Source organism: Microtus pennsylvanicus, chromosome 14 (assembly GCF_037038515.1).
Source record: "Microtus pennsylvanicus isolate mMicPen1 chromosome 14, mMicPen1.hap1, whole genome shotgun sequence".
Taxonomy (NCBI): Eukaryota; Metazoa; Chordata; class Mammalia; order Rodentia; family Cricetidae; genus Microtus; species Microtus pennsylvanicus.
The window spans coordinates 1,672,497-1,689,538 of NC_134592.1; the positions used below are offsets into that span (position 1 = coordinate 1,672,497).

General features: G+C 39.5%; 1 protein-coding gene across 1 annotated transcript in view; it reads left to right on the top strand.

Annotated features, from left to right (window-relative positions):
- The window catches only part of Dnah11 (dynein axonemal heavy chain 11), a 315,059-nt gene that overhangs the window by 106,880 nt on the left and 191,137 nt on the right, over positions 1-17,042 (top strand). The window contains exons 36-37 of the mRNA XM_075947535.1: positions 11,161-11,299; positions 14,660-14,752. Of these exons, the coding sequence (XP_075803650.1) occupies positions 11,161-11,299; positions 14,660-14,752 (232 nt within the window). The remainder of the gene's footprint in view (positions 1-11,160; positions 11,300-14,659; positions 14,753-17,042) is intronic.

Below are 17,042 nucleotides of genomic sequence, written 5' to 3' on the forward strand. Positions count from 1 at the left end.
CAGTGTTGTCTTTGATTAGAGCTGCTGGGGTCATGGTGTCTCTTCACAGCAGTAGAACCCTAGGACAGTGGCTAAACTGTTCCCTGTTGTGGGATAATCTGTGAAGATATGTCACTTAGACTGATTTAATAAAAAACTGAACAGCCAATATCCAGGCAGGATTTTCAGGGCAGAGAATGCTGGGAACAAGCAGGATGGAGATGCACAGAGTCGCTAGCCAGGTGGAGAGGAAGCAGCATGGGCACTGTGGAGTAAAGGGACTAAGTCACAAGACAAAATGTAGATTGATAAAGATGACTTAATTCAAGCTGTAAGAGCAACTTAGTAACAAGTCTGACCTATCGGCTGAGCTTTCATAATTAATAAGTCTCTGTGTGGTTATTTGGAAGCCAACAGGTGGGACAGAAATATCTGTCAACAGTTCCCCAAACACATTGTGGACCTACTTTCTCCAAATACGCAGCCAACATACACACTAAGGGCTGCCTATGTAGGAGGACCTGAGGGGCATCTGCAGAACCCATTGATCATTGAACTACCTTATAGTTCAGAGATTTAATTCGTTATCATCATAGTAGGAAGCATGCTGGCATGCAGGCAGACATGGTGCTGGAGAGGTAGCTGAAAGTTTTACATCTTTATCCACAGGCAGCAGGAAATGAATTTCTCCAATAAGGCCATACCGCCTAACAGTGTGATTCCCTATGAGCCTTCTTCTCATATCTTCTCCATCACTTCCTTCAGGTATAACTGGGTACGCTAGCACACCTCCACTTCAGGTGTAACTGGGTAAGCTAGCACACCTCCACTTCAGTGAAAAGCTGGTGGAACAGCACAAATGTCAAAACTGAAAAGAAATTCCTAAACTCTCCGGAGTTCCCTTGAACTGCTTAGCAACCAATCCCTCCATTCCACATGACTCTCTCTGACTAAGGGTTACATTTATCTTTCATGAAGTTCACGTCAATCCCAGTTTCTTCAACTGTGGGCCATGACTCTCTAGGGGTTCAGGTAACTGAATGTAAGGTCATGAAAAAAATCAGCAACAGTAAAAGTTTCTGGATGTGCAAGGCCCAAACTCAACCCCAGATCCACTATGCACTGCAGACACCACTACAGTCTTGGTTCTGAACATATAACATGCCCACCTCAAGCCCACAGTCACCACACAACAATAACCAACGCTGCCTGTCAAGGCTATTCTAATATATGAATTGTACAACCTGAATGTATGTACACGCAAGGTTTAATTACAGAAAAGGAAGACTTTTTCCTGTCATCATTCCTCTGTATGTTCCAAATCAGTGTGTCTCTGGATTGTATTTGTTTTTTATTCTGGATACTGGGGGTCATTAGCTAGCCAGCCTAGCCTACAAGGCTAGTCCTGGGACAGTGAGAGACGATGGCGTCGGTGGTTATTCTTCGGCCTCTACACACATCAACATATGTTCTACATGTTCATGTGTACTCACATGAACACAAACATACAATCTTTCAGTGAGTTTCAGCTTGGGGTTAGAATAGAGTTTCCAACAATTTCTGAAATGATGCTGAGAATCCCTTGGCCATTCTTGTGCTCTGCAAGCAATGTCTCAGTATTGACAGGTGTACACTCAACTATTGACCACCTCAGGATAAAATAGTCAAAATCTAATCTTTGTGTAAAAAAAAAAAAAGTAAATTTCCCTGTTCGACTGCATCCTGGGCTCCAGTGTTCAAAAGTATTGACATAGCTACTAGAAAAGAGAGCACTGAGCAGGCAGTGACCTCCACAGGAGTGACTGCTGGGCAAGCAGGCCCAAGTCAGGAACATCTGTGAGAACAGGCCTGAGGCAGCGACCTCCACAGAAGTAGGTTTGAGTCAGTGACCTCTGACCCAGCAGGAGCAGAGCAGGCCCAAGGCAGTAACCTAGCAGAAGAAGCCCCAATCAAGCAACCACCATGGAAGCAGGCCAAAACAATCTCTGGTATTACAGAGCAACCTTCAGGAACACGGAGCAACCTATGAGGTGACTGGAACTGTGGCTCCAAGGAGCGACCATCTAAGCCTTGGATCGACTGGCACCTAGAAGATTGATCACTAGAGACACAGACAACCCCAGCTACACCAGTCAGAGGAAAAGATGGGTAGAAAAGGTAACAATACATTCAATACCACAAAGAACAACATGACACCAATATAAACTAAGGGCCCCACAACAACAAAACTTGAACAACCAAATATAGATGAAACAGAAGAAAATGCCCTAAAAAATAACTTCGGGGGAAAGTTTGAGGCCCTTAAAGAGGAAATGAAAAATTCCCTCAAAGAAATGGAGGAACAGACAAACAAAAAATTGGAAGAAATAAATCAACAAATCCCTTAAAGAAAACCAATAAAAAGAAATCAAACATATGAAAAAAACTATTAAAGACTTGGAAACTGAAAAGGAGATAATAAAACACAATCTGAGGGAATTATAGATATGGAAATTCTGAGAAAACAATGAGGAACCACAAATGCCAGCATAAACAGCAGAGTACAAGAGATGAAAGAGAGAATCTCGAGCGCTGAAGATACAACAGAGAAAACAGACTCATCAATCAAAAAACATTAAATCTAACAAAAGCTTAACACAAAATATCCAGGAAATATGGGACACCACGAAAAGACCAAACCCTAAGAATAATATGAATAGATGAAGGAGAAGAAGTCCAACTTAAGAGCACAGAAAATATATTTAACAAAATCATAAAATAAAACTTTCTCAACCTAAAGAAACATAGGCATATGAAGATACATTAAACTTTCAGAACACCAAATAGACTGAATAAAAAAAAAACAGTCCCCTCCACACATAATAATCAAAACACTAAACATACAGAATAATTACTAAGAGCTGAAAGGGGAAAAGGCCAAGTAACATGTAAAGGCAGACCTATCAGAATTACATCTGACTTCTCAATGGAAACAATGAAAGCTAGGAGGTCCTAGTCAAGCATTATGCAGACATTAAGAGATCACGGATGCCAGCCCAGAATACTATACCCAACAAAACTTTCAATCACCATAGAAGGACAAAACAAGATATTTTATAACAAAACCAGATTTAACCAATACCTAGCCACAAACTCAGCCCTAACACAAAGTACTAGAAGGAAAACTCCAGCTGAAGGAAGTTGGCTACACCAACAAAAACACAGACAATTGGTGATCTCACAGCAGCAAAGCTGAAAGAAGGGGAAAACACACACACTAACGTCATCAACAATGAAAACTTCCATAACAGGAGTTAGCAATCATTGGTCATTAATATCTCTTAATATAAATGGACTCAACTCACCTATAAAAAGACACAGGCTAACAGATTGGATACAAAAACAAAATCCAACCTTCTGCTGCTGTGTACAAGAAACACGCCTCAAAGACAGACATTGTCTCAGAGTAAAGGGTCGGGAAAAAATTTCCAATCAAACGGACCTAACAGATAAGCTGGTGTAGCTATCCTAATATATGACAAAATAGACATCAAACTAAAATCAATAAAAAGAGACAAAGAAGGACAGTTCATATTTGTCACAGAAAAAATCCATCAAGAGGAAATCTCAATACTGAACATCTATGCCTCAAATACAAGGACACCCTCATATGTAAAAGAAACACGCCTAAAGCTTAAATCATACATTAAACCACACACACTAAGTGGGAGAATTCAACACCTTACTCTCACCACTGTACATGTATGTCAAACAGAAAATTAACAGAGAAATAAGAAACTAGCAGATGCTATGACTCAAATGGACTTAACAGACATCTAAAGAACATTCCATCCAAACATTAAAAAAATATACTTTGTCAGCACCTCATGGAACCTTCTCAAAAACTGACCACATACTAGGAAGCAAAGCAAATCTAAACAGATACAAAAAAATGGAATAACCCCATGTATCTTATCAGATCCCCATAGCTTAAAATGATAATTCAACAGCGATACTAATTCTAGAAAGCCCACAAACACATAGAAATTAAACAATGCTCACCTGAATCATCAATGGGTCAAGGAAGAAATAAAGGGAGAAATTAAAGACTTCCTAAATTCAATGAAAATGACCACACAACATACCCAAATTTATGGGACACAATGAAAGCAGTGTTAAGAGGAAAGTTCATATCGCTAAAGGCCTACGTAAAGAAGCTGGAAAAATCTCATACTAGTGAGTTAAGAGAACATTTGAAACTTTAGAACAAAAAGAAGCAAACTCACACAGGAGGACTTGACAGAAGTAAATAATCAAATTGTAAGCTGAAATCAACAAAATAGAAACAAAAAAAATACAAAGAATCAATGAGACAAAAAGTTGGTTCTTTAAGAAAATCAATAAAATAGACAAACCTTTATCCAAACTAATCAAAAGGCAAAGAGAGACTATCCAAATTAACAAAATCAGAAATAAAAAGGGGGACATAACAATAGGCACGAAGGAAATCCAGAGAATCATTAGGTAGTATTTTGAAAGCCTCTACTCCACAAAATTGGAAACTTTAAAGGAAATGGACAATTTTCTGGATAAATATCACTTACCAAAAATAGTTCAAGGCCAGATAAGCATATTAAATAGACCTATAACTGCTAAAGAAATAGAAACAGTGATCAAAAGACTCCCAACCAATAAAAGTCCAGGATGAGATGGTTTCAGTGCAGAATTCTACAAGATTTTCAAAGAAGAACTAATACCAATACTCCTCAAATTGTTCACCAATAGAAACAGAAGGAACATTACCAAACTCTTTTTATGAGGCTATAATTTCTGTGATACCCAAACCCATAAAGACATTACTAAGAAAGCATATTACAGACCAATCTTACTCATGAAAATCGATGCAAAAATATTCAATAAAATACTGGCAAATTGAATCCAAGAACACATCAGAAAAATTATTCACCATGATCAAGTCAGCTTTATCCCAGAGATGCAGGGGAGATTGAACATATGAAAATCTGTCAATGTAATCCACCATATAAACAAACTGAAAAAGAAAACAAAACCACATGATCATCTTATTAGACCAGAAAAAGCCTTCAACAAAATACAATACCCCTTCATGATAAAGGTCTTAGAGAGAGCAGACATACAAGGAACATACCTAAACATAATAAAGGCAATATAAAGCAAACCAATAGCCAACATCAAACTAAATGGAGAACTCAAAGCCATCCCACTGAAATCAGAAACAAGACAAGGTTGTTTACTCTCTCCATATTTATTCAAAATAGTCATTGAGGTTCTAGCTAGAGAAATAAGACAAAAAAGGAGATCAAGGTGATACAAATCAGAAAATAAGTCAAACTCTATTTGCTGATGATATAATAGTTTACATAAGTGACCCAAAAAATGCTGCAAAGGAACTTCAACAACTCATAAACACCTTCAGTAATGAAGCAGGATATAACTCAAAAAAATCAGTATTTCTCCTGTACACCGATGATAAATGGTCTGAGAAAGAAATCAGAGAAACAACACCCTTCACAATAGCCACAAATACCATAAAATATCTCTGAGTAATTCTAACCAAACAAGTGGAACACCTGTATGACAAGAACTTTAAATATTTGAAGAAAGAAATTGAAGAAGACACGAGAAAATGGAAAGATCTCCCATATTCTTGGCTAGGTAGAATTAACATAGTAAAAATGGCAATCTTACCAAAAACAATCTACATATTCAATGTAATGTCCATCAAAATCCCAGCAAAGTTCTTCACAAAACTTCATGTGGAAAAGTAAAAATCATAGGATAGTCCAAACAATCCTATACAATAAAGGAACTTCTGGAGGCATCACAATCCCTGACTTCAAACTCTAATGCAGAGCTATAATACTTAAAAGAACCTGGTATTGGCATAAAAACAGACAGAAGGACCAAAGGAACTGAATCGAAGACCCAGATATTAATCCACACACCTAAAAACACCTGATTTTTGACAAAGAAGCAAAAAACATCAAATGGAAAAAAGAAAACACACTTAACAAATGGTGCTGGCATAACTGGATCAAAATGTAGAAGAATGAAAATAAATCTATATTTATCACCATGCACAAAACTCAAGTCCAAATGGATCAAAGACCTCAACATAAAGCCAGCCACACTGAAACTCATAGAAGAGAAAGTGGGAAGTACACTTGAATGCATTGGCACAGGAGACCACTTCCTAAATATAACCCTAGTAGCACAGACACTGAGAGAAACAATTGATAAATGGGACCTCCTGAAACTCAGAAGCAAAGGACATAGTCAACAAGACAAAATGGCAGCCTACAGAATGGAAAAAGATCTTCACCAACTTCACATCAGACAGTGGGTTAATTTCTAAAATATAAAAGAACTCCTGATTGGCCATCAAAAGAACAAATAATCCAATAAAAAATGGGTTACAGATCTAAACAACTCTCAAAAGAGGAATCTAAAATGACTGAAAGACACTTAAGAAGATATTCAACATCCTTAGCCATCAGAGAAATGCAAATCAAAAGAACTCTGAGATTCCGTCTTACACCTATCAGAATAGCCAAGATCAAAACACTGAGGACAACTTATGCTGGAGAGGTTGTGGGGTAAAGAGAACACCCTCGCATCACTGGTGTGAGTTCAAGCTGGTACAGCCAATTTGGATATCAGTATGACAATTTCTCAGAAAATTAGGAAACAACTTTCTTCAAGACCCAGCAATACCATTTTTGGGTATATGTCCAAAGGATGCTCAATCATACCTCAAGGGCATGTGCTCAACTATGCTCATAGTAGCATTGATTGTCATAGCCAGAACCTGGTAACAACCTAAATGCTCTTCAACTGAAGAATGGATAAGAAAATGTGGTACATTTACTTAATGGAGTACTACACAGCAGAAAAAAATAATGACATCTTGAGATTTGTAGGCAAATGAATGGATCTAGAAAACATCATATTGAATGAGGTAACCCAGACCCAGAAAGACAAATATCATATGTACTCACTCATAAGTGGCTTTTAGAATAAAGCAAAGAAAACCAGTCCACAATTCACAATCCCAGAGAACCTAGACAATAATGAAGACCCTAAGAGAGGCATACATGGACCTAATCTGCATGGAAATAGAAAAAGACAAGATCTCCTGAATAAATTGGGAATATGGGGACCATGGGAGAGGGTGGAAAGGGAGGAGAGAGGGAGGGAGGGGAGAGGCAGGGAGGGGAGCAGAGAAAAATGTATAGCTCAATAAAATCAACAAAAAAATTTAAAAAGAATAAATAAATTTATATATTTTATAATTATAAATTGTATAATTTATAAAGTGTATAAATTAGCTTTCATCTTTAATAAGTCATAAAATTCTATGAATACGAAGGAATTGTTTTAGAATTGGTTTCCTTATGATTTATCATGAGTGAGTGTTTGATTGGTTTACCTCAAGATGCACTGACTTTGTGTGCAAATCTTTGCATGAATGCATTTTCATTTCTTCCAAGTGTATATCTATTGGTCATGTGGCAAATGTATGCTTTACATAGACAATATGTGCAATGTTTCTAACACCATGGGGCTCCTTTTACACTTTCATCATTTTTGAGTGAGAATTCCGTTGTTTTGTGCTCTTGTCATTGCTAGCAATGCTGACACTATGACATTTGTTGGCAAGTTTTAGCTGATATAATTGATCCATTAGTGTATAACTATGAATTTGCTTTGTATTTTCATAAAATCTCATGGTGTTGAGTATGTTTTCATGTGTTTATTACTCATTCCCTGTGTGTGTGTGCACATATTGCACATGCAGCTCCTTTATTAGATAACGTACAGTATAAAGTTTTTTTCTTTGTGTTCCTCAAAGATAAAAGTTTTAAATATCATGAACTGTAATTAATTTATCAACTCTTGGGGATATTTCATTTTGTTGTTTTAATATTCTAATCAAGGAAGCTTACTTAGACAAAGCTCGGATATTTTTCAAGCATGTTTTCTCTTCAACAGATTTTGTTGTTTTACTGCTTTTTAAATGTTTTCTATTATTCTGTTAATTCACTGAACTATATTAATTGACTTGATGATGATAAGCAGCCCTTTAACCCTAATGTTCCTGGGACAGATCTCATTTACTCAAGAGGCATTACTTGTATATGTTTTGCGGAATTTTATATGCTGTAAATTTTTTTAGAGATTTTTAAAGTTCTGTATTACAGAGGACATTGGTCTCTAGTGTTTGCTTTGTAATCTCTGATTTTGGCATCAGAGTAATGCTGACATCATGACATTAGTTTCTGAGCCGTCTATTCTCTAAGACTTTGTGTAGTGTTGCTATTGTTTATTGCTAAAGTATTTGACAGAATTAACCAGTGAAGTCATCTGGACCAAGATTTTTCTTCATGGGATCTTTCCAGTAGTGAGCTTCTTTAATAGATATGGAGTGATGGAGACTTTCTTTGTCTCTGGGTTAGTTTTGATGATCTGTATCTTTTCTGGAGGTATTTCCAGTAGTGAGCTTCTTTAATAGATATGGAGTGATGGAGACTTTCTTTGTCTCTGGGTTGGTTTTGATGATCTGTATCTTTTCTGGAGGTACTTCCAGCAGTGAGCTTCTTTAGTAGATATGGAGTGATGGAGACTTATTTGTCTCTGGGTTGGTTTTGATGATCTGTATCTTTTCTGGAGGTATTTCCAGCAGTGAGCTTCTTCAATGGATATGGAGTGATGGAGACTTTCTTTGTCTCTGGGTTGGTTTTGATGATCTGTATCTTTTCTGTAGTTCTTCCTGTGGTCTGGGCTAACAAGTGTTTTAGCATGTGTTTGTTCATAATATTATCTGCAAGGATGTCCCCAATTTCACACATGGTAGCAATAATTGGTGCTGTGCAACTTCCTCTTGGTCCGTAAGGTTAATCTAATGGCTTAGCAGTTGACTTTTAGGGGTTCTTTAGGATTGACAGTGTGTCTTTAACTACTTAGCATGCTTCCAAAAGAATTAAATGCCCTTTACATTAGATTATAAGAATGTTCATAATTTTAGTGTGATTTCCTTTCATTCTTTTAAGCTTGTCCATCCATTTTATATTTATTCATAATTCATTTACATTTTACTCTACATTTTATCATATTACTTTAAAAATATAATTCATACAAAGAAAACTTTGGTAGATAATGCAAAATGGATATTTAATTCTGTTCCCCAATGTTCATCAAATATTCTAACACCTCATGTTGAAATTTTCCCCTCTTCATAATAACAGCTTTCTCTAGCACAGCAATTCCTTGCTTCCTTTTCTTCAGCGAATGCCCACCTAGCGGTGAATGTGCCAGCTCAAAACACACTTGCTGGAGAGCTGTGCACTGCGCCAATATTTTCACATTTCTGACACCAGTTATTTCATGGGCTTCTTTCACTTGGGTCTTAGAGTTTCATTTTTTTTAACATTTTCATAAATTGTTTGGTAAAGTAACTGCAGCATCATTTGTGTTTCGATGTTAGTTTTTAAATGTTTTCCATTATTCTGTTGATTTATTGAACTATATGAATTGGCTTTCTGATGATGAGCAGCCCTTAATCATCAGGAACATTGAGGCTTATATGACATGAAAGCAGGTCTGTTTGAGAGAGTAGTGGGGGAGTCAGTGAGTAAGGTATGATGATATGTGTACATGAAAATATTTACACATCTGCCCATGGATTGTACACTATCTAAAAATTAGTAATGTTATTGTGTATACTAATGCAATGATAGACAATATTCCAACATGTTTATTTTCTCTGCTTTCCATTCCTCTTAAATATGAAATATAATCTAGGGTCAGGTTAGATAGGGGCTTCTATCTAGATCCCCTAGCCCACAAACACTGTAAGAAGTATCCAGGGGGGAAAAATTCAACTGTGTGTGAAGTAGAATGTACCTGAACTCACAGAGACACGTAAATATTCAGGGACACACAGTCTTAATCTAAACCATGGGGCTTACTTGTCCACTTGCCGGGGTTCCATCTGTACCTGGCTTTAGTGAAAAGGTTTCAGATCTGGCTGTTTCTGGTTCCTGTCTTTGAGGGGGTACTTTTTAAAGCCTGCTGCATGTGAAGTGGAACTTGAAACTACGTTTTTCTAAATTTTCATCTTAAAGGTCCCTCCTGGTGGGCCTAGGAGCATCGTGCAAGAGATTAAGTGTACTCCCGTGAAGTGTTTTGGTTTTTACTTAACTTTTTTATTTTATGTGTATGAATGTTTTGCCTGTATGTTGTGTAATTTTACACCATGTGTGCCTGGTGCCCACAAAAGCCCTCATTGGATCCTGTAAAAGTAAAGTTACAGATGCCTGTGAGCCACCACATGGTTGCTGAGAACCAAAGCTGCAGCCTCTTCAAGAACAGGAAGAGACATCTCTCCAGCCACACCTTGTACACCCTTTAGAGAGTGATGTTAAGTGTTCATGGGCTCTGTGAGCAGGCCGTCAAGAAGGGACATCTTTCCAGCCACACCTTGTAGACCCTAAGTGTCTGTGAGCTCTGTGGGCAGGCCATCAAGCACTTTGAAAATTCAAGTGTATCACTTTTTGTTGTTGTTAAACCACAATGAAGGTGATGAACACTCAAAGATCCCAATTTTGTCATTATTTTTGTTATTTGTGCCTCAGAGGTTGTCTGTGACTGTGTGGAGGTGCCCCACACCTAGAGATGGCTGTTGAACCAGACATAGAACAAGGTTTACTATTCACTAGAATGTTTTCTGACATGCTGTTTGACTTTCACCAGAATGCTGCTCGCCACAGCTACAGGCTGACTTCTCGTGATCAGCATCACTCCCTCTCCTGGCTGGTGAGAGCATGGACACTAATGTTAAGAGCCTAGGGAGAATTGTGAACATAGCCCTAAATTAAATCTCCAGCACCACCAAGCATGCAAGACAAATCCCAACCAATCAGGGAGGGAAGTTAACTTGTTGCATTTTCTTTAAGCTTGCCCCACGCCCAGGCTTCTGCCATCTCCCTAGTGTCCATGGACGTTTTAGTTGAGCTGCAGGGTTTTGTTAGTTGTGATTGACAGAGACCATTATAATCTGTTCAGGAGTGGTGAAGGCGTTGGTACAGGCTAATCGCTTGACTTAAGTGAAATGTACGTATGGCCTTGCCACACCGTAAACTAAAACTCATATGTAAACTCTAGACCCTGTGCCATGGTGGCCCCTGACACTGAGCTCATCTGTGAAATCATGTTAGTGGCAGAAGGCTTTGTGGACGCGCGAGCACTGGCCCGGAAGTTCATTTCCTTGTACACACTCTGTGAGGAGCTCCTGTCCAAGCAGGTGAGAACTCTTTGGTTACTATTATTTGGTTTTATATTACATTGAAATAGGTTTTCAAAAATATGGATGCTAAATAATTTAACATTAAAATGACACTTAGACAATTGGAAAGATTTCATGTTTCAAAATACCTGTTTTCCAAATATTATTTTTTCCCTAAAACTAAATTTAAGACACCTTTGTGTGTAACGTTTTACTTGTACTTCATATTAATTTTCATCATTAGGTTATCTCTACGCATCATGGCTGCTGCATTGATAAAGTGGGGCTTTGTTTATTTATCCTAATCTTGGAAGCAGGTTAAGCTCACATCCTTTCTCCTCTTGTTGCTTGCTTTGTGCAAGTTTTTGAAGTCCGTGCAGGACAAGCAAGCAAGTTTGTGAAGTCCATGCACCACAAGCAAGCATGTGCTGCCTGCAGTCCCCTCTGTTTAGCTCTGTTTAGCTTTGGACTTGGGTCTTGCACTGACTCCCTGGGAAGTTAGGCTGCAGCTGGTTCACAACAGGTAACAGGGATGTTAACACACAGGTGCTTGTGCTGCCCCACGTCAGGGTGAGCTGCGGAGTCCAAGAGATGAGATAATACTGTCATTTCAGGGTAGGCGTTTGGGAAGGGAACTGTAATATTTAACAGCGTGGGAAAGTGCTGTATCACACTGCTGTATGCAAAAGCAGCATGCTACGTTGGGTATGACCTCAGCTGCTGTGTTTTCTACACATAAAATGACTGGGAAAATACAATTTCTAACACATTTTACTGCAGGCTAAGATTATTAGCATTTTCATTTTCTTTTATAGTCTGAAGTGTCCTTTAAAGTTCCACTTAAATTTTATAATGAGGAACTACACTTCCCATGGAAAATGAAATTGTTATTGTATTCAGTGCCGTAGTAATATGCTAACATTTAGTGACCATCCACTACAGCCAAGTAGCACGCTTATTGACGACAATGGCAGAGGGGTGAAACGCCAAAGAAATGAAGCAAACACCCGTGTGTTCTACTCTAAGGAAGCTGGAGGTCCAACCGGATGAAGTAAACACTGGGAGAAAGCAGGAGGGGAAGCCCATCAGGGTTCTCGGGAAGGAAGGGCTACGGTAGACACAGCTTCCTGGGCCTCTTCCTTGCTCAGTCTCCTGAGCAGAGGATCACAGGTGCCTACGGCCTCACCCAGCTGCATGAATTGTGTTTTACAATCTCCTCAAGCTTACCAGTCGGTGGGTTATACTCCTGTTGTTAGATGTGGAAGGTTCGTGAAACAACTTAAGTCCTGAGCAAACACGTGGAGAGCTGCTATAAACTGAGCTCATTGTAACTCACTCTCTAAGAGGAGGGGCATGGAGCTGGGATCAGGAGGCGGGGTGATGGGGTCAGGAGGCGGGGTGATGGGGTCAGGAGGCGGGGTGATGGGGTCAGGAGGCAGGGTGCTGGTGGTCAGGAAGCGGGGTGCTGGGGTCAGGAGGCGGGGTGCTGGGGTCAGAGGAGGCCGGGTGCTGAGAGTCACGAGGCGGGATACTGGGGGTCAGAAGGCAGGATACTGGGGGTCAGAAGGCGGGATACTGGGAGTCAGGAAGTGGGGTGCTTGGGGTCAGGAGGCAGGGTGTTGGGGGCTAGGAGGCAGGGTGCTAGGGGTCAGGCAGGACAGAGGTGAGTTCTTTTTTGAGGGCAGGAGAAAAAGAAGGCGTGACCAAGAAAAGAGAACTGGGCTAACATGTTAGCACATCTTAGGGACATTTCTGAGGCACAAGAGGAATTCGAACAATCAGAGAACGTTCCTGAGCAAAGGAGTAAAATTGGAAGAGAGAAGAAATGAAAAGGAAGATAGCTTTCTAGAACCAGTGTTTATTGGATGTTACTGTAGTAGTCATCGCAATATTTAAATATCCAGGCTTCCCCAAGAACCAAATCTGCAAACTTGCTGCTGCATCCTCTCCTCTGGCATCATTTCTGCAAGGGTTTGGCCATGGCCCAGTCTTTGTGCCTGGCAGACCTGCTAGTCCCTTTTTTCTTTTCCTTCTCCAGCCCTGCTCTGGTTTTGTACTTTTAACTTCCAGATGATCACTACCATGACCTGTGACAAAACAATTATTTTTCTGCTGTGAGTCTTCATGAGTTCATTCGGGTATGTGTACCCCCAAACTCACTCACTCTCTCTCTCTCTCTCTCTCTCTCTCTCTCTCTCTCTCTCTCTCTCTCCCTCTCTCCACACACACACACACACACACAGAGATCTGAATAAAAACTTTCTCTGTGCATCCCTTACTATCTGCATCCCACAGGGGTGTTTTTAAATTCCCTTCTCTGTTTCATTACCAGCAGAGACAATGGTCAAGACCCAACTCTGTTTTATTATCCACAAACAGATGAGGTGGCATGCTTATCCATGTATCTATCATCTCAGTGTGCATCCATTTCCACATGATCATCATGTATCTATCATGTCAGTGTGCACAAAGCATCCATTTTCCCCTGCAACCGTTTGCAAAGTAGATGCTACTCCTGTCTGCCTCTCTATAGCTGCTGCTGCTGCCAAATCCGGGGGCGGGGGGGGGGGGGGGGAGGTGGGCTGCCTGGAGTCGCAGCCGAGAAATATTTGAGAGAAGAGTTACTACATGAAGGTGGTAGACAGGGGGACCAGTTCCTCCAAATCAGCCATTTTGGGGCCAAGACTGATGCTGCACACCTTTAGTTCTAGCAGAGGCATGATCTCTGTGAGTTCAAGGCCAGTCTGGTCTCTGGAGCAAATTTCAGGACAGCCAGGGTTACATAGTGAGACCCTGTTTCAAACGAAGTCACCTTTGACTTAAGTTCATGTAATATATGTTTATTGAGCACTGTATTGTGTGCCAGGATCAGGAATTCTGCAGACAGGAACAGATACACTATCCCAGGCGTGCAGAGCCACTGGGATCCTTGGGAAATGCAGGTCTCAGAGAGACGCTGGTTCATAAGAGAATTGTGTAGTTTTATTGTATTTAATGCCAGCACTGGGGCAGGGTTGCCTAAGTGACTAAGATAGATAGAGAATGGGTGGCTAAACACTGAAGGCTGGAGGAACAACTACACAACACTTGGTCCAGTCCAGGTGCCAAGTCAGGCTGGCTGAGGAAGAAGAGCAGACGAAGGAGCTGGAGCCCTGAGCAAAAGCTGCAATAAGATATTATAGAAAGAGATTAGCTGGGGGAGGCCAAAAAATGGCCAAAAGAAATCAGACATGTATCTCAAAGACAAGGTTTTTTAAACTGTTTGTTTTGCTTCCAGAATTAATTGTTGTAAATCATAAAAATGTGTATCTATCTGAACTCTTTGCGTTTCCAGCTTTCACTTCTAGAATGAAGGTCTCACCTGTGTTTTGGTTTTAGGATCACTATGACTGGGGACTTCGTGCTATCAAGTCTGTCTTGGTTGTAGCTGGCTCCCTGAAACGAAGAGATAAAAATAGACCCGAAGACCAGGTACCGCACTGATAAAGGATGTTATCGAGGGAGTAGCTAAATGACTCCAGACAGACAGAAGTATATACCTGGCTGGGGAGGCACACAGAACCCTATTTATGAAAACATCTATTCTTAATGCAGGCTATTTTAAGGGTTGGCATTTTCTGTAAGTGCTCACAAGTGTTCCTGACTACAGAGACAGGAACCTGGGAAGGAAAATGTAGTTTTATAAGTGCTTTTGGATTATCAACCACAAAAGGTATTTTGACAGATACAATAAAATAGTTTCATAATCACTGTTTGATTTCCTTTGAGGAACGTTTAGGGAACACAGTCTAGTGAGGCACAGAACACCCACTGTGTGGGATAGACTTACAGACAAGAGGTTGGCACAGGGAGAAGCACAATAGTCGGGAAACCACCAGGGAAGTTCTGCTCTCCTGAGAGAGACAAATGGTGGCGGCACAGTGAGACTCTCCTTGCTTCAGGAGGAATAAGATGAAGGGCAGACAGAACTGTTCATGAATGCATGCGGTATATCTTGAAGCATAGAAGAAAACTAGATCCCTGCTAAAGGGCATTGTTTCTCTTAAATTTGCTAATATGTCTCTTGTTGGTCTCCGCTCAGGCTTAGCTAGCCTTTCCTTTACATTCTGCTCTGTGGGGAGTGTTGATGGGATGTGTAGCTCTTATATAATTTATTCTGATTTTAAAGTCTCACATGCACATTAGTTTCTAATTGGTGTAAGACAAAAGCCCAGACTAAAAAGTATTTGCATTTATGATCTTGTGATTTACGAGTGCTTCCAGCAATGTGATCTGATAGAGTGGGAGAAGGGTGAAGGCTCGAGAGAGAGTTGCATCTTTCTAGCTAGCTCTTATATGTTAAATTAGTCCATTTCATTTAATCTGTGTATTGACACAAAGCTGTGGCCTACCGGTAAGGTTCCAGATAGCGTCTTTCTCCTTCAGTAGCTATATGGCATCTCCCTGACTCTGCCTATATATCTCTTCCAGCCTGGTTATATTCTGCCCTGCCATAGGCCAAAGTAGCTTTTTTTTCATCAACCAATAAAAACAACCCATATGCAGAAAGACATTCTACATCACTCCCCCTTTTCTTTCAAAATAAAAAGGAAGGATTTAACTTTAACATAGTAAAATTACATGTGCAAAAAGGTTATCAAGCAAAAATTATACTTACAATATTTAGTCGATTTACATTTGGCAAATTAAGGAAAATATTCTATCTATCCTATCTTTGTGGTTCTAAAGTTTTATATCTAGTTTATCTTTTGTCATAACTAAAGAAAACTATCTGTCTTCAACTGTGCCAAAGACCGCAGAAGGATATACTACCTAAGTTAACAGAAACTGCATTTGAGCAACTTCCAAAACTCTAGAATTAACAGAGACACCTTGCTGCCTGGACAGTCACCCAAAGTTCTTCTATAACATTGGGACATCCATCTTCAACCTACAGGCCCATAGTATCCAGCAGACTTTTCTATGAAGCAGGAAATTTGAAGATCTCTTCTGCCTTGTAGTGGTAAAGTTCATCAGTTGCTTTCTTCTGTGTCCTGCAGAATGTCTGGCAGTTTCTTCCATGACACAAGAATCCTGAAGAACATCAATTTCTTTAACAAGTTCAGCAGTCATTTTTCTGTGGGTCCTATATGTCCAGTTTATAGAGCTTTATGGTAATAAAGCAATTCAGGCAAAAGCAGTTTCTTGCCCAAATAGTTAGCAAACTTCATAAGGAACCTCTTCAATGCCCATCATCCTCTTGAAGTAACTGGTGCTGCCAGAAGCAGACCTGTCTCACTGTCGAGACTAGTCTGTTCTTAAAACATTTTAAATGCCATATTCTGTAGATCTTTGAAAGATTTGAAGTATACCAATTCATCTGAGGTATATCTTTGTACATCTAGAAAACCTGACTAGCATGGCTACATTATAGATGGCTATCTATTAATCTGTATTTATTATACATTGCATTTTTAAATGAACTGCATACACAAGCACAATACCTTAAACAAGAGCAGAAATACATATACACAGAATAACAAAATGAGCCTTACATCTGTATCAATAGACCAAGAGCCACACCAATGCAAAGTATTCATTTCTATATCATATATATTTTTTAAAAAAATTGACTGTGACTATTAGGCATTCATAACCAACCCTTTTAAAATGCAAATAAACATCTATAAACAATCATTTTAGGAATTTGGGCATAGTTTTCTCTAAACTGCTTCCTGTTGTTTGTTGGGTGAAGTGTTTTTAAGGTTCATGGAGACCTTTT